This window comes from Zophobas morio, unplaced genomic scaffold, assembly GCF_036711695.1.
Source record: "Zophobas morio isolate AGI-343-1 ecotype UQ-CSIRO unplaced genomic scaffold, CSIRO_AGI_Zmor_V1 ptg000008l, whole genome shotgun sequence".
NCBI classification, from domain to species: Eukaryota; Metazoa; Arthropoda; class Insecta; order Coleoptera; family Tenebrionidae; genus Zophobas; species Zophobas morio.
The window spans coordinates 369,696-392,918 of record NW_026972113.1 but is presented as its reverse complement, the minus strand read 5'-3'; the positions used below and the strand labels follow the sequence as shown (position 1 = coordinate 392,918).

The 23,223-nt window shown below is 35.7% G+C and overlaps 1 protein-coding gene across 4 annotated transcripts in view; it reads right to left on the bottom strand.

The window, feature by feature from the left end:
* The window catches only part of LOC135124947 (uncharacterized), a 132,832-nt gene that overhangs the window by 19,204 nt on the left and 90,405 nt on the right, over window positions 1-23,223 (bottom strand). For all 4 annotated transcript variants that reach the window (XM_064050173.1, XM_064050175.1, XM_064050176.1 and 1 more), the window contains 3 exons: window positions 18,390-18,501; window positions 8,009-8,115; window positions 7,737-7,822 (listed from right to left, as the gene is read on the bottom strand). In XM_064050173.1, the coding sequence (XP_063906243.1) occupies window positions 7,737-7,822; window positions 8,009-8,115; window positions 18,390-18,501 (305 nt within the window). The remainder of the gene's footprint in view (window positions 1-7,736; window positions 7,823-8,008; window positions 8,116-18,389; window positions 18,502-23,223) is intronic.

Below are 23,223 nucleotides of genomic sequence, written 5' to 3'. Positions count from 1 at the left end.
GTGTTCGGTTTAAAGTCTTATTTAGCACTGACAAGTAACTGACACATCACCCGAGACGTTCGATCCAAATTGGATCAACTGTCATGGTTAGCTCTGAGTTCGGACAAAAATTAAACTGTCGATGAATACAGACATATTTCACAATTTACTGAAAATCTATAAGTCTTTGTAAAGTCTGAAAGCTCCGGGAAAGTTCCTACACGCCGTAACTAAAGTTTTTCCACTTTGGCTATTTTTTTCGCTTAGTTTTTCAAGAGCAACACTTTGTTTATTACTAGGTGATATGAACAAACGATCTCCACTGAGCTTCGTGCTTTTAAAACTTAACGAAGCAACGAAAAATCAAAAGTTTTATTAAAAGTTCAACAATGGTGATGTTTTTTCAGAGCCGATTCAAAAAACTATCAATAAACCTTGAAAATAACGCAAAATTAAAACATGTTGAGAAAAACGTGAATCAGTGTGGTATTTTCTCTTAGTAATTAAACATGATTTGTCTTTGAACGTCACATTACTTAATATCCTCTTACTCAAATAAGTCACACCAGGCTTTTACGTGATTAAAATCAAATAAAAATTTTGGCTTGATTCATACAACTGTTGTTTCTGCTGTTTGGACCGCCTAGACACGAGGTTTTTCGTAACGGTTTTCCCCTATTTCAATGTAGCACACGCCCTTACCGTAGTTAGCTCTAATCAACCCGACTCACTATCAATGCATATAATCTTTTGAAAAAATTTTTTAATATCAACACATTCCCACACAACCGCCCATATTTTACTCGAATCTTTCCCATATATCATGCATGATCCACCAAAAAATGTCCCACACACGCACGAAACACACATTCCATTACCATAAAAACCCCATCCATCACATCTACCACAATAATAGAAATAAAATTGATATAAACTCGCGATAAACTCAATCGACATCGAGCGAAAACAGATGCACGTACGTCGGAAAGAAATGTTCCCATTATGTACAGATTTCCTATTCTTTCCTCATCTGATCTCTCTATTTCGAATACTAAATCGATCTCGATGTGGACATAAAACTCATCGCACGAAAGACTTCTGTATGTATGGAATATAAAACGACACAAACATCTCTCTCAGACGCTAGCAATAAAACAGAAAAAATATTAACCGTAAGGGAAGCAACAACGCCGCTTTTCGTCACCTCGGCTCTCGCCGGTCAAAATTTCGCACTCGATATCCATTTTTCCAGCACGGGATGTGACACCACACTGACGACAGAACGTAAACAACACGACATCACAAATTCGAGGTAAAAGCGAAAAAACCTTATCGTCGCTCGCGATTATTTCGATGGCAGAAATTAATAAATGAAACATCAAAGAGGAACGTAATTGCTGCTGTTTATGGCCGTGATTTTTTTCTCGTATCGCGGAATGAATGTTATCAGCGTTTTGTGACGGTGGAAAAGGGGAGGAGGAAGTTTCGCTTTGAAGTAAGTAAAGTGGGATCGTTCCGACAACGGAGTGCAGTGTTGGGTTTAATACGGGCGTTCCATTACTCCTGGCACCGGGCCATCATTTTTAAGCTCGTAAATTCGGGAAAAAAATTTCGGGTTCATAAGGAATGATGGTGCGAACATCAACGGGTAATATAATGAGGCCGAAATTAAATAATGACAACGTGTACGTGAGGTATTGATTTCTGAAAGATGCGGAGATGTGGGGGAATTTGGGTCAGTTTTATAAAGAATCACGAAAAAAACGAAATAACTTCGTCAATCGACATTCTAGCTAAATTTTTATTTAATTAAATTGGCGTATTTGGGGGACAGTGGGATAGGGTGATATAAAAAGAAATGTAGAAGCAAAATTCAAATTTATATATAGTTTCACCAACGGTAAAAATGTGTATTATGCTTAGATATATTTTTGGCATAATTATAATCACTAATGCTACTGATATGCAAAAACTTATTTATTTAATAAGAAATATATTAATTTAGCAGATGAAAATTGCACCTTACCCCACTGTCCTCTAGTTTGTTTACTTTCTTATCTAATCCACTGATCCAACATTAATATGATCCTAAGCATGAATGATAACAGATTTATAATGTTATCTGAAAAACAATCATTATAGTACCCCCTTTGAGATGACGTCACCAAATTTTTGATACAAATAAATATACTAAGTAATATTAGACCGTCACAATTTCAGAGAAACTCGATGAATCGGATTTGACATAATCGGTATATTACATACATCGCGTTATAAATTAATTCTGTAGTTATCTTTGATAATTCTGTAGTTATCTTTGATAAATGTTTTTAGAAATTCCCAGAAAACATCCAATTACAGATGAGTTAAAATAATATTTTACATCAACTCATACATATTTTCAGCCAAGAGGGGCTAAATTGTAAAATAATGTCGTTAAAATTTAACAGGAACGATTTCATACGTAATTTTTTAAACAATCATAAGAAAAATTTTGCGCTATTTTTAGTTTTGAGATATTTTTTGTGTTTTTATTTCATAATCTTTACTAGGAAATCTGTGTGATTCAATCACCACTATAGATAAAAGATTAAAAAATTGGTTGAAAGCTGTTTCGCTCTTGGAGTATAATAATCAGACTAATCCAGCTCTTTAAAAAAATTTATAAAATTTGATTTAACGATTTTTGTTTTGTAATAATTGCTGTAAAGTAAAAATCAGCGTCATAAATAACTCCTGCGCCGTAAGGACAATGTAAAATATATTTAAAACACTTAACTAACGTGATAAAATCTCCTACAGCACTAGGTAATAGCAATATGAAGCTCAAGTGTTTATGTTTATACATCGAAATAATTGTCACGTAGAAATGATTTAATTTGATTTGAATGAATTAAATAATAGTTTTGTATTCTCAAAATTTTATTGAAAAAAGGAGTGATTTTGAGTTTTCTCCATTTTCTATTTTTTATTTCTCGATTTCTCGACTTACGATTTTTCAGTTTTTCAATTTATCGTTTCTTCAGTTTTTCGATTTTTCAATTTTTCAAATTTTAGATTTTTTGATTTCCGTATTTCTCGACTTCTCGGCATTTCGATGTTTCAATTTTTCGTTCTTTCACGTCATTAACTTTTCAGTTTTTCAAAATTTCAGGTTGGTGATTTTTTCAATTTTTGGATTCTTCCATTTTTCTTCGAATTTTCACTTCTTCTATTTATCGATTTAACAGTTTTAAATATTTCAGTTTTGGGATTTTTCAATATTACTTTCGCTTCTTCAATTTCTCGATATTTTCTTGTTTCGGTTTCTCGATGTTTCAATTTTTTAATTTTTCTATATCTCAGTTTTTCGATTTCCCAATTTTTCGTAATTTCGGTTTTGGAATTTTTCGATATTTTGTTTCCATTTTTCAATCTCTCAATTTCCGAATATTTCAGTTTTTCAATTTTTGGCGTTTCTAAATTTTCGATTTTTCTATTTCTGCAATTTCAGTTTTAATTCCAATTTCAATCAGTTTTTCGATTTTTCCCATTGCTCGATTTTTCAAGTTTTCGATTTCCCGATTTTTCAGTTTTTCAATTTTTTATTTTTTGATTTCTCGATTTCTCAATTTCCCGATTTTTCGACCTTTCGATGTTTCTATTTCTCGACCTTTGATTTCTCGATTTCACGACATTTCGATGTTTATATTTCTGGAATTCTCGATTTCAGTTTTTCGTTTTTTCAGTTCATTGATTTTTCAATTTTTCGATGTTTCAATTTTGGAATTTTCCAGCTTTTGGATTCTTCCATTTTTCTTCACTTCCTTAATTCTTTGATTTATCGATTTATCAGTTTTTAGATAATTCAGTTATGGGATTTTTCAATATTAATTTCGCTTCCTCAATCTTTTCGATTCTTGGTTTTCAGTTTTCCGGATTTTTAACTTTTATGTTTTTCAATTTTTTTGATTTGCGACTTCTCGGTTTTAGATTTTACGGTTTGTTAATTTTTCCGGTTTTAAATTTCTGGGTTTTTCGGTTTTCCGATTATTCAATTTTTCGATTCCTCAATTTAAGGAGATTTCGACGTTTCGATTATCCGATTTTTCAATTTCTGATTTTTCAGTTGTTAGATTGTTTGACTTTTCTTCAATTTTAAATTTTTCAAATTATCAATTTTGATTTCTTGATTTTTCAATTTCCCGTTTTCTTGATCATTTCATGTTTCAGTTTTAAGATAAGATTGATTTTGGTAAATGACATCCTTTAAGAAAAAAAAAAAGGTGGGTGGGTGGGGCTAAAACTTGCTAAGATTGAACTGAACAATATTAAGAGTAGTCACTGGAACTAGGAAAAAGCTAAATTTAGTCCCGCCCACCTCCTTTCATCATTTCACTGACTTATTTTATTTAGTGTAAAAGGGAAATTGAAAAATAACAGTCTTGCATTCCAAAAATTTTCTGGGAAAATGGGGCGAGCCGTTCATGATTTAATCAATAAAATAAATTGACTCATTCATTAATTTTTTGAGCCACTTGTTTAGGTGAATCTAAAAAGATGAATGCAATGATAAATCACAAGTAAAAACTCATTATTTGCCAATTTTTCGATGTTTCGATTTTTCAGTTTTTAGATTTCCCAATTTTTCGCTATTTTAGTTTTGCAATTTCTCAGTATTTCCATCCTTCAATTTTTCGACATTTTGTTTCGACCTTTGGATTTTTTAAATTTTAGATTTTGCGATTTTTCTGTTTTTCGATTTCTCGATTTTTCAATTTTTCGATTTCTCGATCTTTTCATGTTTCGGTTTTTCGATGTTTCAATATTTTAATTTTTCTATAATACATAATTCATTTTTTCAATTTCTCAATTTTTCGATTTTTCGACTTTTGGAATTTTCATTTGCCAAGTTTTCGATGTTTGGATTTTCTAATTTTTCGCTATTTCAGTTTTGGATTTTTTCAATATTTCGATCCTTCAATTTTTCGATTTTTTGATTTTTCGATTCTGCGATCTTACTATTTTTCAATTTAGCGTTTCTAAATTTTCAGTTTTTCGATTTCTTTAATAATCGATTTTGAGAGTTTTCAACTTTTCAATTTCTCTCCAATTTTACGATTTTTCGATTTATCATATTTTGCACATTTTGGGTGGAATTTATTCGCCAAAATTTTGAGATGACGTCATTTTTTGGGGAGAATAAACGCATACATTTTGATTAACAATGTATTATGCTTACAATAACTTCAAAAAAAGTGATACATCCATTACACTTGGCTTGTCAACTAAATCGAAGAACTTGTAGACGTCGCCACTGTCCATCATTTTATACAGGGTTTCTATAAATGATTATAGGGGCGAAGTAGGTCATGGAAACGTGCCGCCTCTCAGTTTGGACTAATTCATTAAACAAATTTTTTTGTGGTTAAACATCACAGTAAATATTGAAAATGTTCACCATTTTGTTCAAGGCACATGTTCACTCTCTTTTTAAATTTCAAAACTGTTCTGTAATATCCTTTGGTCAATACTTTGGACCCATTGTTCAATTTCATCTTGAAACAGGAACTCCTGACTGCTGAGGAAATCTTGTCAAAGATGTTTGCGGATTCTGCTCGGACTACACGTGTTCTGGACCCATAACCTGTTACTGCGATGAGCTATTCAAACGGTGCAGCGGGCAAACAACCATTACACTTAATTCAACAACTACAAGCACCTCTTCGATATGTGTTAAAACTATCAACGTGTGCTGTAACTATTTTATTACATTATTATTTCAGCACCGTATCGTCAAATAACTACGTGCCCACCATACATATTCTTGTCAGTTCTCGTCTACATTTTTTAAATAAATCGGCACCTATTTTTCTTTCAGCGAACTGTCAAGTCTTTCGACGTTCGACGTGCAACGAAATGCACATCTTGTAAATATTTATGCATTTACTATGCAATGGTGCTATAAATTCGCGAGGAAATGAAATATTCATAGCGCGTGCTTTCCAATAGGTATATACTTCGAAGGAACGTAAAATAGGCAACTGAAAACAAACAAAAGTGCCGAAAACTTAACAATAAAACGAAAATACGAACTCAATTTAGTAAATGCATTACCGAATCCGTCTCTGACATAACACTGTTTTTTTTTTCGTTTAAATTTCTCTAGATATAAATAAACACAGTGGTTTCCACACAAACTAAAGCTGCGCTTCCAGCTTTAATTACAGGGTAATGAATTTTCTCACCTCCTCGAAAATAGCACCCAGAAAGAGAGAGAAGCGGTGCATTTAGTTAATCTGGAATGTGAAGCTTCGATGTTTTGTGCATCCGTGCCCTTTACGATGAAATGAATAGTTGATTTGCACAGTAAATGCGCAGCGACTGAGAACCTCTCGAAAGTTAATATCACACATACTCGTAAATAATTCGAGACGTAAAATGGTGTGCAAATACCTTTATTGAATTTTTTCACAGTTGATAAATTTTTTGGGTAGCACTTGTTACATTACAAGTATATGAGTATATTTTTGTGTAACATTCAAATAATTTTAGAATACTATTCATTGAAATGACGTCATCAAATTGTTGGTGGGGATGATTAGCCAAATTTTAGTTAGCATTTAACCATCTACATGATATTTCTAATATACATAACAAAATTTGACAACAATTGATAACAATAAAAGAATAAGCTGTCTGAACGTCAAACTCTGACATTTTATCACGAGAAAATGATCACTTGGTGGTGTTTTTGTATGTACTTCCGTTCGCGTTTGAGCGTTGAATTAATATAAGTGACGTTGCAGTTGTTCACGTATGCAATATGTCGCTTCTGCGAATACATGTATACGTTGTGTACAAACCAGACACGACAATATTGTTATAGTGAAATAATTATAGGCAACGTAGTCACCTCCTGGGAATGAGAGAATCTCGCACCTCTGGTCCCCTGTGGCCTTAAAACATTTATATATAACCTTCAAAAGAGAATTTCATTCTTTTGATGGATTTCCTAATTAAAAAGTGTTTACAATTACAGCTTGACGATAATTTCGGTCAAAAACTCTACACTGTTAACTAGTTAACTAAATGAGGACGCGTTGCACGCTTAGCCTGTTATAAAAATATCTTATACATGACTTTAGTGTTGCGAATCGATTCACAGTACACCATCGTACAAAGTAGCACCAATTTTATTCTCTTCTAATTTAAGGCTTTTCTCGAGTTGCTTAGCAAACAAACCGTTTGGTTAATTTCACAAACAGATGCGCTCTTCAAAACAACAGCATTGTCGGTTTCTCGTTTTTATTACAAACTACCTAATTTTTATTGCACCCTGGGATTTGGAACGCTCCAATCCAAATTTGTTTACGTCATTTTATTACACGGTCAGTTTTATGATGTTAGTTACGAATCTTAAATTTAGATTTGTTTTTTGCCGCGTTTACGTCTCCTGAGTGTATTTATATATAGAAAAAAAAAGTTATATCTATTGTTCCAAAAGTAAGTATTTATGTAAATTTTGCACTCCCGTTTCCCGTTTTTAATCTTATGCATGACGATTTTCAATCAATTCAGTGCGCGTTGCACGCTTGGACTGGGTTAGCAAATACGTCACGATTGTGATACCGACCGGAAAAGTTCCTTTAATTGTGCCACTCGCTCGCTATTACGTGTAAACAAAAGCCTTCTCCGCCGCCCTATTCCCGCCCCCAATATCGCGCTCATCCATAATCTCCGTCTCGCTGTCCCTCATTGTTAGTCTACGAACTCACCACGTAAATTCCTGCGGGGTGGAGGTTCCTGGTTGGGTGGATTAGGTGGGGTCTCTTTCTCCTGTTCCGTCTTTTCGGTCCACTTCCTGCAACAACAGATCTCAAACTACTCGCCCTCCACCTCGCCGACTTCAAACATGTTTATAACCGTTAAAGCCAAGTACGAGTAACACTATATCAATAATGATACCCTCGTCTGTTTACTCTACCGCAACGCGTTCGCGTAGCAAAGCAAACAAACCGCCGTTTAATTGATCATAATTAACAGATACCTGTTCTCCGAGGCGGGAGCTTCTAGTAGTTGTGGAGTTGATGACGCTTTCGGACGACGGACTGGGCCGCCCAGGGGGGATCTCCTGCGCCCTCCTTCATGTAGAGGCTGCGAAACAGGAAAATGCGATTAGTTACTCCGGATCGTGGCGGTGGAGGTTCCGATTCACACTAAAATCACGTCAGGTTTGACAGGTGGGTCACGATGCGCTCAAACATGCTGCATGTACAAAGTGGCTATAAATGATTCTGGTATCAAGGGCGGCTTTGAAATTTCAAACAAAGTGTGCCGCTTTTTGCAACAAAGGGGTGATTCACGAGTGATAATGAGCCTAACTGAGCCGAATAGGCAACCCAAAATACATTGTCAGGGGTTTCATATCGAAAACATTAAACACTTATATGAGCTTTTTGCAGTTGACATGCCAGTCAACCATAAGCATTCAACTGTACAGTAATTCACATAACTAGAGTAAATTCCACTGAAAAATCCAATGGCATCAAGTCAGGAGAGTATGGAGGGTTTGTAGGATAACCTCTTCCGAAAATTATTGATTGGTATAACGTTCTTCTGAAGAATTCAAAGTGGCACCTGCTTATGTGCTGTAGCTCTATCTTGCTACATTTACAATATTTCTTCTGTATAAAGTGCTTCAGTAGGATACTGCTGATTGCTGAGATAAAGTTATCTGTATCTTTTTGTCGACTTGCCCTTGTTAGCATTCCCAGTTCATTTGAATGTCTAGACATTTGCCAAAAACCCATTTTTTGTTATAGTTTGAACACTAAACAACGAAAGTTGGAAAGATCGTTTGATTAAGAAATTCCAGCGTCGCCCTTGACACTAGAATCATTTATAGACACGTTGTAATTTGCGGACGATCCATACGGGAGAGTCGGCCACGGTGGAGTGATGCTTGCGTTTTTGACGTATCAAAGCTGTCAGAAACAAACGTTACGCTAATGTGGTGTTTGCTTGTGGCGCCGGTTTTGTTAAGCGGGGGGAGATCTCTAGAAGCGGAAAGTCGCTGTGGTCCAGTAGATATAGATACGGGAGAAGCGGAAGAAGAACGGGAGTCCCAGTTAAAACATAGATAATTATTTACGTTTGAATGTTGTGCAGTTCTGTGATTTCGTGCTTTCGAACTTGGAGGTGGAAGGGACGGACCGTGGCACGGGCGATGGGACAACGACGTAACTATCTTAGAAACTATGGTTGGTTAATCTTAACAATTAGTCGTCAAGCTGATAGTTGTGTTAGTTGTGTTCGAGTCTTTAATACCCTAAGACTATTTGTTTTTAGATAAACATGGTCGGTCTAAATATAAAACCTCGTAGGTGTATTTTTGTAAAAATCGTTGTTTATAACCCTACAGTAGTGTGTTTCGCTGCCCTTTAACAGGTTATGGGTCCAGGACAAGTGTCATCGCAAGTGTTGAAAAGCGCGAGTGGATCTAAACAAATGATGAGTTTACGTCCTTGGTGGAATAGGAGCGCTAGCGGGCCGCCAATGGTCAGCGAAAGCCGTGACTCGAAGGGAAGTGTTGGAGCGCCAGCTATGCACCAACGTGCGAGTCCCGGATCACGATAGTTCCGTCGCCTACGCCGACGTTATGTCTATACTCGGTGCCGCCATGCTCATTCCCTTCTCTGTAGACATACCACGGCGTGTGTTTTATATGTATATTTGTGATGTAGTGTGTGCCAATTAGTAGTTCTCGTCTGTTTCGTTGTCCTGAAATAGGTTATGGGCCCAGGACACTTCTAACGCAAAACCTATATTTTTGACGTAAAATTCGAGTTTGGTAATGCGAGGTTTTATAGTTAGGCCGCCACGTTCCATTACGTAAATACCACAAATATACTGAAGTATGTTTTATCTGAGACATCCCTGCATTTCATCATGTGCATGAAATTACAGCCTTTTCCGACCACATTAATGGGAAGATTGCTCACAGCCACGTTCAGCCAAAAGTGGCACACAACGTTCCCACTCTTGTCTAAATTTGCATCACAATTTTCCAATTAATCTGATTCGAATTGGGGGTGAAACAGGGATTTTATTAAATAATTTGCTTCACACCTTCTATGTTTTCGAAAAACAGGTGCTCCACGTCGTGCGGGCACGACCTAAAATTATTAAACTCATCAATAACATGCCATTACAGTCCACGAAATCACCCCTATAATACGACTTTAATGAGAGATGATTAAGTCGTCTCTCGTTAATCCATAAATGTCGTGTGCGGAACAGAACTATTAGTTCCTACCGCTAACGAACTTAGCTTATTGATCGATCGGTGTATTGTTATGATGAGGATGGACTGATCAATTTCAATTTGCCCCATTACGAAAGGTTAGAACTGGAAATGAGCCACCGCGAGCTAGGTGTACAATTAGGAAGTTGAATAATCGCCAAGTCGGCGTTTTAAGTTTACACAAAAGCGCTCATTAAGTTTATCGATTAGTTGCCTATAGCAAGTAACGAGAGGCTGCAGGTACTGAAAAATAACTAAACTTCAAACTTAAATCAGTTATTGATTGTTTTAATTTAATAATAGATACCTAAATTACTCCTAAAAATAATGTAACGTACAGTTCGCGACTACTCAGGACGCGTTGCACGCTTATCCCGGGTCACGAAACCTAAAAACCTAAACCTGCCGTGCCACGGATTCCACAATCGCGTGATCGTTAACGCCAGCTTACTTTCGCGAAATTTTGCGCTAATCCCTCAAGCGCAGATCTTACACTGTGCAATTTTAAACCGGAACGTCGTACGACGTTTTCGCTTCTTGCAATTAATCTTTAACCGGATACGCGACTCCAAGAATTGCAGATATGAGATAAGGAGTTCCAGAAAATAGGAAGTCGTTAACCGTTTGGCGGAATTTCATTAGCGGTGTTGCTCGTTCCATATCCACAAAACAAATCGTTGTCGTTTCGCGTTTAGGCTAAGCGTCCTCGTGATTTTCAGATGGTGAAATTCGTCTAGCTTCCTAATTGGCCATAAAATGCTCTAATTGTGAAGACCGTTGCGTTATACAACACCCTGTTGAATCGATACTGTCGTGCTAATAAATTTCTAATTGGAAAGGGGGAGTCTGGATTGAAGGCTGGTACTAAATTAACGGATAACGAATGTGTGCGAGCTGATATCGTTGTTATTGGATTGTGTTGAAGCATGGATTGACTTGTTATTGAGGTGGGTATTGTAATTTATAGTTGCGAGGATTAATACGATTGTTTCTTTTACCATTTTTGAGAAGGAAACAATGATAAAAATGCTGCTATTTTGCTTAAAACCCGAGATTTCCGATTAATGTGGTTGATTCCATAAAAAAATCGATGCCATCATTGAAACTATATCGACGGGTTGTGTTTGTTACATGAATACTTGGAAATTTATTGTTTGGTAGTTATTTTGCTGCTATTTCGAGTTTGCTAATTCTTATCGTAAGTACATAGAAATCCGAAAGGTAAAAGAATGTCTGTAACTTTATGACCATAATTAACTACTGCTAATTGTTTCATTCTTTAGAAACTACTGTCCTCCACTAAACAGGTTTTAGTTTTATTTCAAAAATTTCAAAAATAGCTGCCAAACATTATTAAGACACAAAATGAAATTTCGAGTAATAAATACTGAATATGGGCCTGAAATGGCTACTCATAAATATACACTCTACTTAAATATTCACTACGTTGGAGACCTACAAAAGCAATGACACAGCTATAGCAATAACCGGAATTCAGCTCTTCGGTCCAAATTTTCTTTCGCAGGAGTTGTGGAGTATAGAAAAAGAATAAAAGCCCTAGGGAATATTTAACAGAGAAACGTTTTTATTTTATTGTATTTATTTATTTACAATAGAATCCAATTTCCTTCAGAATTGTTCGAAATCTTGCCTTCGCGCAACAAAGAAATTATCACAGAGATGTTTTCTAAATAATATCTCTTTATTAATTAAAAATAGCACATACAAGGAACCAAAAGGGGACTTTAGAGTTAACCAAGTGCGAAAATTTAGAAGCAAGGCAAACAGCCCTATAATGATTACAACCCCGAATAACAATTTAATATTGTTACCAGATCCTCCACTTCCATTTACCATTTCCCGGTTCTGACGTGCCACCGCGCTGCAAAATTAGATTTGACATTAAAATCGCATTATTAATAACCGAATTAACAATGGTAATTCCTGTAATTATACGGTTTGATGCAAATAGCTGAATGCAACGTAAAGATAAGTTGTGCAGCGACTTCTGACACCTGAAAATCCGCATTCACCCGAAACGTCTCACGTTGTGTGAAGTCTAGCATCGATTTGGAGATGTCGCCTCTCTCATTACCATTGCATCTCGATCTGATTAAAACCGACTGAAATCACCGTTTCTAAAATACCAAAACGTGGACTCACCCTGCACGCCCTCCAAACACCATACATAATTAATTTAACCCGACACAACTCAGTTACATCCACACAGAGCGCCAGTTTTGCAACTCACACTGTAGTAGATGATCATTCTTCTCACTTGTGACAGTTATTCCACTCATAAGCGACCGAGCCGGCGTAGTTTTGCTCTTTCCCAGACGCCGCTCGCGAAATAATCGCACAGAAAAACACCAAACAATTAATTATTTTTTTTTTGGTTCAAGCTTACAATAGTTGCATCGGAGCAACTGTTACCATTCGCAGGATGGTAAAATGCCCGACGTAGCGGATCGGGTCGTCAATCAAATTATGTATTTAGGTAAGTAGCGAAGTACGTGCATCCTCGAACGATAAAACACAATTAAAAAAGTCACTTTTATCGGGGGACGGATCGAGGACGGCTTCAGATGACAATGAACTTAAGATTTGTTACGTTTAAGCGAGTGAAAAGGCAAAACGGGAAATCTTTACATTATTCAGCGCGAATCAAAGAATTTCGCGTATAAAATTATACATTGTTTGAAGCAGCTTTATGTTTCCGTATTACTTCATAAAGTGATTTAATCCCTCTCTTGCGCACATTCCTTCAATTTTCACGGTTCACGTGACGTTGCAAAGAAAAAATTCTCCTCGTAAATTTGCTGGAAAATTCTTATAATGCATCTTTTCCGTGTAATTCGCGTAATCTCCTTTTCTCTCTGTCTGTCTCTCTTTCTCTCTCCCCGGGCTTTAACGGCGTGTGTCTTTCCACCGTGAAAATACCGGAATATATCTGTTCGGGTTTTTTTTTTTCTATTAAACTGAGAGAATTTCCTCCAAGGGAGAGCGAAGCTATTTCCATACTGGCTGTTATGGACGTGTGGATTTATGGTTCGGATCCGGTGACCACTGTCACTTGCAGTGGTCGTAAATTGTACCCCGATTAAAGCTGTTTGTTTGTGACGTTTCCACTTGTTACTTTTCTGTTGATTCATTTACGTTCACGCCCTAACACACGCATGTGGATCATTTTCATTTGGATTATAACGGAAGGGTCGGACGCATAAATACAGAAATAAATAGCACTGTATATTATTATTCTTTAACTACTGGACCCTAGATGGCTCACATATGTAGAAAACAAATATTATTGTACCCAGGCGGTCGCCAACTGTCGAACAGGGACGTACTATTCTGTAATGAATTTAACTATAGTCGAATAATAATAAGTAGTAAATTTTCTATCCAATGAATGATTACAAAATAGAAATCCTCCATGTTGTCTTAAAATGTACCAATTATTAGACATCGGTTTTACATGTAGTGCCTTTAGCTGTTCTCTAAAGAATGTCTGAAACGAACAAAACATTTACTTTATTACCCTTTGTAGTATAAAATTTGCACAAACCAAAGTACGTATGTAATGAGACTTTAGTCTCGAAATTGGTTGTAAAAAATTTCAACATGTCTTTAGATTTTTTTCATTTCATTCTTTGATCTTTTATTTGTCTAACAAAATAGAGCCTTTATTAATTTTTTTGTAAGCACGATTGACAGCACCATTTAGTTACTCGGGTCAATAAACGTAAATGATAAATAAAATTATTGTTTAATAACAGATTTCTATCTACCGTATTTGCATTAGCCTGAACGATAACAAAATAGGGCTCCTGCATCTTATACTAAATGGTACCAATTACCAAATCCCGCTCTTATATATAATGCCTTTAGCAACTGTCTGAGGCATGTCTGAAACGAACAAAACACTTCACTTTTATTTACTTTTTGTGGTATTAGATTTATATGAAACAAAGTAAGTACGTAATGAGGTTTTAGTCTCGAGAGTGGTTGTAAAAAAATTCGGCGCGTTCAGATTTCTTCATTACAAACTTTGATCTTTTATTTATCAAACACACAGGGCGTTTATTAAAATTTTTTGTTCGGCACCTACGACTGACGTCTGAGTAATTGTCTGCAGTTTCGGAGCAGGGTACAATTTTGTTCGGAATTTTTAACACAAAAATTATGACAAGAGAAGTTTGGATATGAACAAAATTTGAATGAAATGCACTGGGTGTCTAATATTTCGTTGTATATAATATTCAAGTTTAGTGACAAATCTTGTAAGGGTTAGCGCCCTTACTCGGGTAATAGAACACTTCAGCTGACGTAATACATTTTTTTGAAGTAGGCAAATTTAGGTTATCATTCTTGTGATAATCTTAACTACATCTAGAACTAACAAGCAATTCGTTCAGTAGTTTAAGATCATCTTACTAATAAATCGGCAAACAAATCACACTCGGTATTTCGTGGAAAATTAAAAAATGACCCTATAACGCAGTGGTTCGCGAACTGGGTGCCGCGGCACACTGGGGCGCCGCGGAACTCCCAAGAGGGTGCCGTGAAAATTTTATGATGATTTTAATAAATATAAGCACAAAACCAACTTTAAAAAATAGTAATTGATGATCTGATTTTATTAATATCGTACAACTGTTCAGTAATGGAAAATGTGTTCTGAACATGTTAACTTTCTTCATACTGAAGTAAGATGGCTATCTAAAGGCCGTGTTCTTCTTTAAGAAAACAGATATAAACGTTTTTTGAATCAGAAAATATTGAACAATTTTTTGACCTCCTTCAAGACCACGTTTGGTGTTCAAAACTAGCATATTAAACTTAAATACACTAAAATAAAATATGTAAATTCAAGTATGCAAGGTAGAAATGAAAATATTTTAACCTCCGGTGAAAAAATGTTGGCTATAAAAGACAAGCTTAAATTATGGAGAACAAATATTTATAAATCAATCTTAACATCAATTACATATTATACAATCATGTGATAAAGTGTTTTTGATAATAAATTAGTCACAATTAAAACTGTTCTTGGCGGGGTGCCGCCAAATCTTGTTTAATATTTTAGGGTGCCATCAATAAAAAAAGTTTGCGAACCACTGCTATAACGGATGACTTTTCCTTCCATGTTTAACTTCCGCAGCATTAGCCAGTTTCACGTTTTCTCGATGTGGTTGCTTATTGAAAAATACTAAAATTGAAAAACCCAAAATTTAAACATTGAAAATTTGAGAAATCGAAAAATTTAGAAATCAAGAAATCGGAAAGACGAAAAATCCAAAAATTTAGAAACGCCAAAAAATAAAACAATGAAAAATCGAAAAATTTAAATATATACATAAATCCAAAAAATAAAACGTTGAAAAATTGAAAAAATTATTCCGGAAAATTGAAAAACTAGAAAATCTAAAAACGAGAGGCGATAATTCGAAACATCGAAAAGCTGAAAGATTAATTCCGAAAAATTGAAAAATTGAAAAATCTAAAAACGAGAAGCCAAAAATCGAAAACTTGAGAAATCGAAACAACTAAAACGTGAAAAACCTAAAATTTAAAAATTCGAAAAATTGAAAATCGGAAAATGCAAGATTTGAAAAATCGCAAGACCTTGAAAAATCAAATAACTAAAAAAATCTTTCAATATTTTGTACATATCATTTACATTTTATAAAATAATACATATCCACACTTGTAGTTTATGAATGCGGTTTGATTTTAAATCACAATTACTTTACAAAAATGTTTAAGACAAGTGGAGCGTTCATTTTCTGCGCGTGAGTTCGAATCCCATCCTCGTCGACATGTTGAAATAATTTCCGATCAATTTTTTTGTACAGTACTCAATACCTATATCATTAAACTCTGCTTTTATCTGTTCGATATTTCCACTTGTCAAGTTGGGTAAACAAAACATAAAAAAACCCAAATTAATTTGAAATACATTACAAAAATTTTCAGGTTCATAATCAAAAAGTCAAAAAAAGTTGATCGTTTTAACTCCGCGTCATGTGACCCGAACACGTACAATTGGAAAAATATAGCAAACTTGAAACTTCGGACTTCTAGCTAAAACGAAGAAATTCAACTTTCCTACATGCAGACTGAAAATGTCGAGGCCGATCTCTTATCGAGACGACATAAATATGAGCACAGGGATGTTAACTGTCAAATTTTCTTGACTACTAGGCAAGAATGAAAATGCCGGAAGTAAATGTACAATCCGCTTTAGAGAATTTCAAACGGATGCAGGTTGAAAAGTGAGCAGACGTGACCGGTATGGATAAAGTTAAATTAATTTCTCACATCCGACTATAATATGTTCATTATTCACTCGCATGTTTTTTATTTTCCTTTTAACCTTTCGTTAGTAAGAGCAATTGCCATTTGTTAGAACAGTGCGACATTTCTCTGAAAGTAATAAAACATGAATTTCAACTCCAACTTCGGCTTGTCAGCCAAGTAACGAAGAAAAAAGGGAGCACGAGAAGTGCAATTTCCAGCAAGTACATTATTGAACGACCGAAATAAACTCTTGATACCCTCAACAGCTTACGTAAATCGAGGTGCAAGATAGGGGTGAAATATATCACCCACTTTATTTAGAACGGCTGATATCTTGCTTTTCTTACAAACGATAAACAAATATTACGGCGTAAACGAAAACCGTCACTTTCGCAACTCATAAAACGCAATATCGGAGTTGTATATATCAGACTCGGCTAACGCGAGTCAATAGTTAGTGAGCCGACGATACATCACTATTGAAGAATTATTAACAGCTCGTGCATGTACAGCATTATTAATTAGACACGCAACAAAGCAACTAAAACATTTTAATGCCGCCAGCCTTGTAAAGTTTACCTTTAAAATCCTCCTACAACATTTAAACCCTGGATTAAAGTAAAGCACGTTCCCAGGAGCCATTTTAACCGGACTTTATCTAGCCGCGAATTTACTTTTACAATATTTAAACGGCAGTTTTGCGGTGCATCCAACGTCTCTAGCTGCCAATAACTTACAAGTTCGAGGTGGCGTTTTAAATTAACCTTTTTACGCAAGACGGATGAGTTTTACGTCCTTCTTGTTTTATCGCTTCGGGATTTTATTTCGCGTCAATATAAATTCCGTTTACGGTAAGTGCCGAAGTCGTAATACAAATTTATCGGTATCTGCTTATTTTTTATTTTAACAATTTTTGAGTTTCGTTGTGTGGGACTTTTTGTAAGTTCGTTTGTTTTTATGGATCGTAAAATTCGAAGGGGGCGGAGAGATTTTCCGCCACTGTACTGTTTGAAAAATTTATCGCCGACGCTAGGACAGGTCGGCTAATGAAAAAACTGGATGATCATAATAAAGGAGGATCATAAAAAGTCCCAATCCCGTCTTTACTTTCGGATTAGTATGAATGAATGGAGAACTAAATGACGAAACTTGGATTGTATTGTCCTCGTATTATGAGGAATATTCTCGGTCAAGGTTCAGTCCACTTACAACCTGTTGTAAAACTGTAGGAAATAATAACGAGACAAGAGGATTATGAACCTAAATCTTTGCCCCGGAGAAACACCCACGCTTTGAGGGGGAACTTATCCCTTTGTACCGAGTAATATTAGGTCGTGTAGCCACCATTAAAGTGGCAGATCTTATTCTCCGCACACCGTATTTGTCGCATAATAAAATTTTATACCCTATTTAGGCCAATAATGCTTGAACAACCTCCCGATAAACACCTATTTCAAAATAGAACGATTACGCCCGTGCTCAGCGTTTGAAGACCGCCAAGCTTTAAAACTTCTCGTTAAAACTGGCTCATTTCCGGTTGCTTTACCTTTTTCCTGCTTCACTTTAATGAAACGCCAAGCACTTGAGCCAATTGTATCTTTAATTTAACTTCTGTCAGATCGAGATATCAACAGGCGCCACGCAGGGGGTGATTTGCCCTATCCGGCTGTCAGGTCTGCCCCCTTTACTTTATCATTTTTCTAAAGGCTTGAGTCGACTTTGGAGATGGCACATAATAAATCACTCGAGAGTCGCGATGCTTTGATAAAAAGCGGTTTGATCTTGATGAGTTGAACGCCTCTAACGCATAAATAAAACTACTCACCGTAACGGGGGCGGTGTGGGACGTTTCGGATGGTTGAGAGAAGACCTTCCGAGGAAGCCCAGGTGACGAGCCCAAACTTTCGGTGCCCCGCCGCCTCCACGGGAACTGGCCACTGGAAATAGAAAAGTCTGGTTTAGCGGTGCTGTATAGTTGGCTGCCTATAGGTGAAATGAATCCGCGCTATATTGTACTAAATATATAACGAGTAAACCTGATACAATTTTTTTGTATTATTATTATAACTTTTTTATCACGAACAGTGTTGTCAATGAGATTATTAAAATTGTGCACCGAACTTCATAAAATTTGTTTTAGGCAACATATTGTATCTATTTTTACATTTTTAAATCCCAAGGGCGAAATCGACATTTTAAAACAACGACATCACTCGAAAAGCACAAAATGGGGAACTCTTAACACATTACAAACGAATTGGAATACGAATGAATATTGTTCTTGCCTTCAACGAAAGAGTCATAAAAACACAGTGAAATGGAAGCGCTTGAATAGATAGCATCTCGTTATTACACATTAGTGCGCTTTAAAAATGTAACATTGTAAGCTTTAGATTTCACGACTACTATTACTGAGACTCGACTAAAAGAATTACATTTTACGAAAGTTTAAGAACAAGAATGCAGGGTCGGAGCGCTTTTTTACTTCCCGAGCGTAAGCAAAGGAAGTATTGTAATCGAGTCCGTCGGCCGACTCTCTACTTTTACGTTTTCTCGATCTTTCATGACCCCTAGAAGACGAAGAAATAGGTCTCCCATTTCCGTCTGTCTGTCCGTCTGTCCGTCTGTCCGTCTGTCCGTCTGTCCGTCCGTCTGTCCGTCTGTCCGTCTGTCCGTCTGTTGTCACGGATTTTTATTAGACAGATAATCTCCGAAAGTACTCGACCGATTGTTGTGAAATTTTGTACTTATATTAAGAATGTCATGTAGATGGTAAAACGCTAACCAAAATTTGTCGAATCATCCCCACCACTAAAGCGATGACGTCACTTCAAAATTGTACATAGTAAATGGGTTTTCAATTGTATAAAATAACATAGTCCTACACATGTAGTTTACAACTCTGAATCGACTTTTCACCCGAAACGTCCAGATTTTTGGAAAAAAAATCAAAATTATAGAACAACATTTTGAAATTTAATTTTTAATCTGCTAACCAGAATGCTTTGAAATGTTGCAGATGTTTTAAGGCTATAAAGAGCATCATAAATCTTTAGTCAAAAAATATTTGCTTATCCCCTCCAAAAACTTGATGACGTCAGCTCAAAAGTTTGTGGAATAAATCATATCTAAAATGTACAAAATATGATGAGTCTGTACTTGTGAACTATCACTCCATTAATATTTTTTGGATTTGCATATACAGGGTGACTCAAAAAAATTAATGAATGCGTAAATATATTTTATTGATTTAATCAATAACTACAAAACCGAATGCTCTGAAATCTTGCAGATGTTTTAAGGTCATAAAGAGCATAATAAATGTTTAGTCAAAATATATTTGCTTATCCCCTCCAAAAACTTGATGACGTCAGCTCGAAAGTTTGCCGAATAAATCATATCTAAAATGTACAAAATATGATGAGCCTGTACTTGTCATTTATCACTCCATTCATATTTTTTGGATTTGCATATACAGAGTGACTCAAAAAAATTAATGAATGCGTAAATTTATTTTATTGATTTAATCAGGAACTACAAAACCGAATGCTTTGAAATCTTGCAGATGTTTTAAGGTTATAAAGAGCATAATAAATTTTTAGTCAAAATATATTTGGTTATCTTTACAAAAAACTGATGACGTCAGCTCAAAAGTTTTCCGAATAAATCGTATCTAAAATGTACAAAATATGATGAGTCTGTACTTGTGATTTATCATTCCATTCATATTTTTGGATTTGCATATGCAGGGTGACTCAAAAAAATTAATGAAGGCGTGAATTTATTTTATCGATTTAATCAGGAATTACAAAACCGAATGCTTTGATATCTTGGGAATATTTTAAAGTTATTATAAGCATGGTAAACTTTTGTTCAAAATGTATTTGTTCATCCCTCCTAAAAAAATTGATGACGTCACCCTTAAATTTTGCTGAATAAATCCTATCTAAAATGCAAACAATATGATGAGTTTGTACTTGTGATTTATCATTCCATTCATATTTTTTAGATTTTCTTAAGAGGTGGTTCAAAAAAATTAATGAAGTCAATTTATTTTATTGATTAAATTAAAGGCAACACTTATTATTAGTATTACACCCCAACCAACCCAATTTGGTAGACACAAAATTTGTTAAAGGAAAAACTCGGTTGAAACATAAGGGTAGCACGCTTATTTACATCGACTTTAACATTACAGACCTGCATTTGTTTTATGCGTTCACTTGATTCCGCGAATGTGAAATAGACATGTTTATAATCAACCAATTGTGAATTTCACCGTCAAGAATTAAAATAAAACCCAATGTTTTATATAATAAGCGGAAGTCGAAGCAATAAAACCGACGGTCGTTTTGTTTACAGTTTCTGTGTTTGGCTCTCACGTATGCTGTTACGCCTGTCATCTTAAATTAACAATGTTTATACATACACGATTTTCAGTTGCCTCTGATACGTAGGTATACGTGAGTAAATTGTTTCGTTATTTTATTGATTATTACAAATCAATATTCAAACGACCCAATTCATTTTCCCGAAAATTTGAGAATATAATAATTTTATTCTTAGTATTACACTACATCTATCCCAACTGATATACGTGTCCTTGCAAAAATGTTGATGACGTCATCGCAATTTTTTTTTAAATTCCCACTACAAAAATGTAATGAGAAAAAAAACACAATAGGCATGCAGTCGTCAAGTTTCCGACAGCGAGGGAAGTACTGTCTAAACTCTTTAGACCAATTTTTCCTAAATGATATTAATTATAATTATACCGTTGACATATCTGTGAACACATGAGACTACTTTGTTTCACAACGTACTTTGTAAAAGGTATTAAATTTTGAAACTGCAATAACTTTGCTAGAATAACAGTATCTACAAATTAATAATAAACACGCAGTCGATAAAAGTGGAGGCAAACTTGAGCATTTAGTGATTGTTGAATATTCATGCATTATTTATTATGTAGAATTTCTCGTATTCTTCGTTACTGAGCAAAAAAGGGACGGATCCACTATTAGTGAATAGTTTATAAGTTTAATGGTTGCATGTTAACCGGTTGGTTGGCCCGGATAATATTTCCGTAATCGCACATAAACGAAGAAGTAGGTGTCTGGCCCCGTCTGAACGGCGACATGGGTCTATCTGGTACACGATTGTGAGATGGCGAGATAATGAGAATACTTTTACATAGAAACACACCTCTGCGTCAGACAGGAAATGCTTACCCTAAAGTAAAGCTGTTGGCGATAAACTCTTGTGCCGTATATATGTAGTTACAATAATTTCGGAGATTATTTGTCTCGTTTTATTACCAACACACGACAGGCGACATATAGAAATGGGTCCTACTTTTTCATACTCTAGCTTTTTTAATTAGTGCTAGTTGTTATTTTTTGAGAAAAAAATGTACAAGACTGATTGTATCTAATAAAATATAATTTCAACCTTTGTCTCAAGTAATGAAAGCGCTTTTCTCGCAAAATAAAAATTCAAAAGCACTTCAAGTTCTTGCATAATAATCTAGCTTACGCTGCATCCCCAAAACGACGAAAAAAAGCGCCAAAAAACCGCAGTATCTTACCGACACTCTCCACTACCCCGAAACCCCGCTCTCCATTAACGACATTAGCACGAATCCAACAGGCGCCGACAAATTTCTCCCCTATTCCAAGTTAATTACACGGAATCCAGGTAAAAGCCCCCAGACAGACAAACATGCCAATTTACCATTCCATAGCCCCCGCCGTCAAACCCAGATGATAAAACAAAATAAGCTAATAAAAAATAGACACAATCTAAGCCGACTGCTTGACGGCGTATGAAAGGCCCTCTCTCCCGTCGACCCTAACAGACTGTGACCACCTGCCGCGATCGATTTTTATTCACCCACTAACTATTCGCTGAGGTTTCGTCTCGGAGGCTACCACCTGTACGAGAAGATGAAAAGGAATTTTCAAGCAGTTTTTTTCTTTCAAGGGAAAATGTTTCGGCGCTACGATTAAAATATCACCTCAAACGGAATTTATGGCTTCTCCAACCCAGTTTCGGCCTTCTCAGCTGCAACTAGCAGCTTACGCAATCCCCGAAGGCTATCACTAGCACCGCTAACCTACGTTTGATATATAACTTCGGTGAAGAAGTTAGTTATCTGGAATAAATCATCGGGAAGCGAAAGCTGCTGTGTGCGCTTGGAGGAGTGTTCTGTGTGGATGCGCAGTTTGTGCTAACTTATCAAACAATAAAAAGCCCACAAATGATGAAGACCCAGGCGGTTTTGACGAGATCTAGCACACACACAATATTATAATAATAATAACAAAAACGGTAAGAATTTTGTTTACAACTTTGAAGCTCTTCTTATTCACCCACAAATAAAAAGCCAAACGTACCTGCGAAGTCGACGCCATGAAGGAAATGAAATTCGCTAAAAACGCAGCTGCCGGAGCTACACAAGAGACGTCAAGTTCGTGGAATATGAAATTGACAAGTCAGTTATTCGTCTGTCACAATGAGTTTAAAGCGCGGAAATAAAATGTAATGAAAGGAAATTAATAATATTTTGCAAAAGAAGTTGACGTGATCGAACGAGAACTGCGACCAACCAATTTCTACCATTTACGATAATGGAAAAAAAATCGGAATGGGGCCAAAAG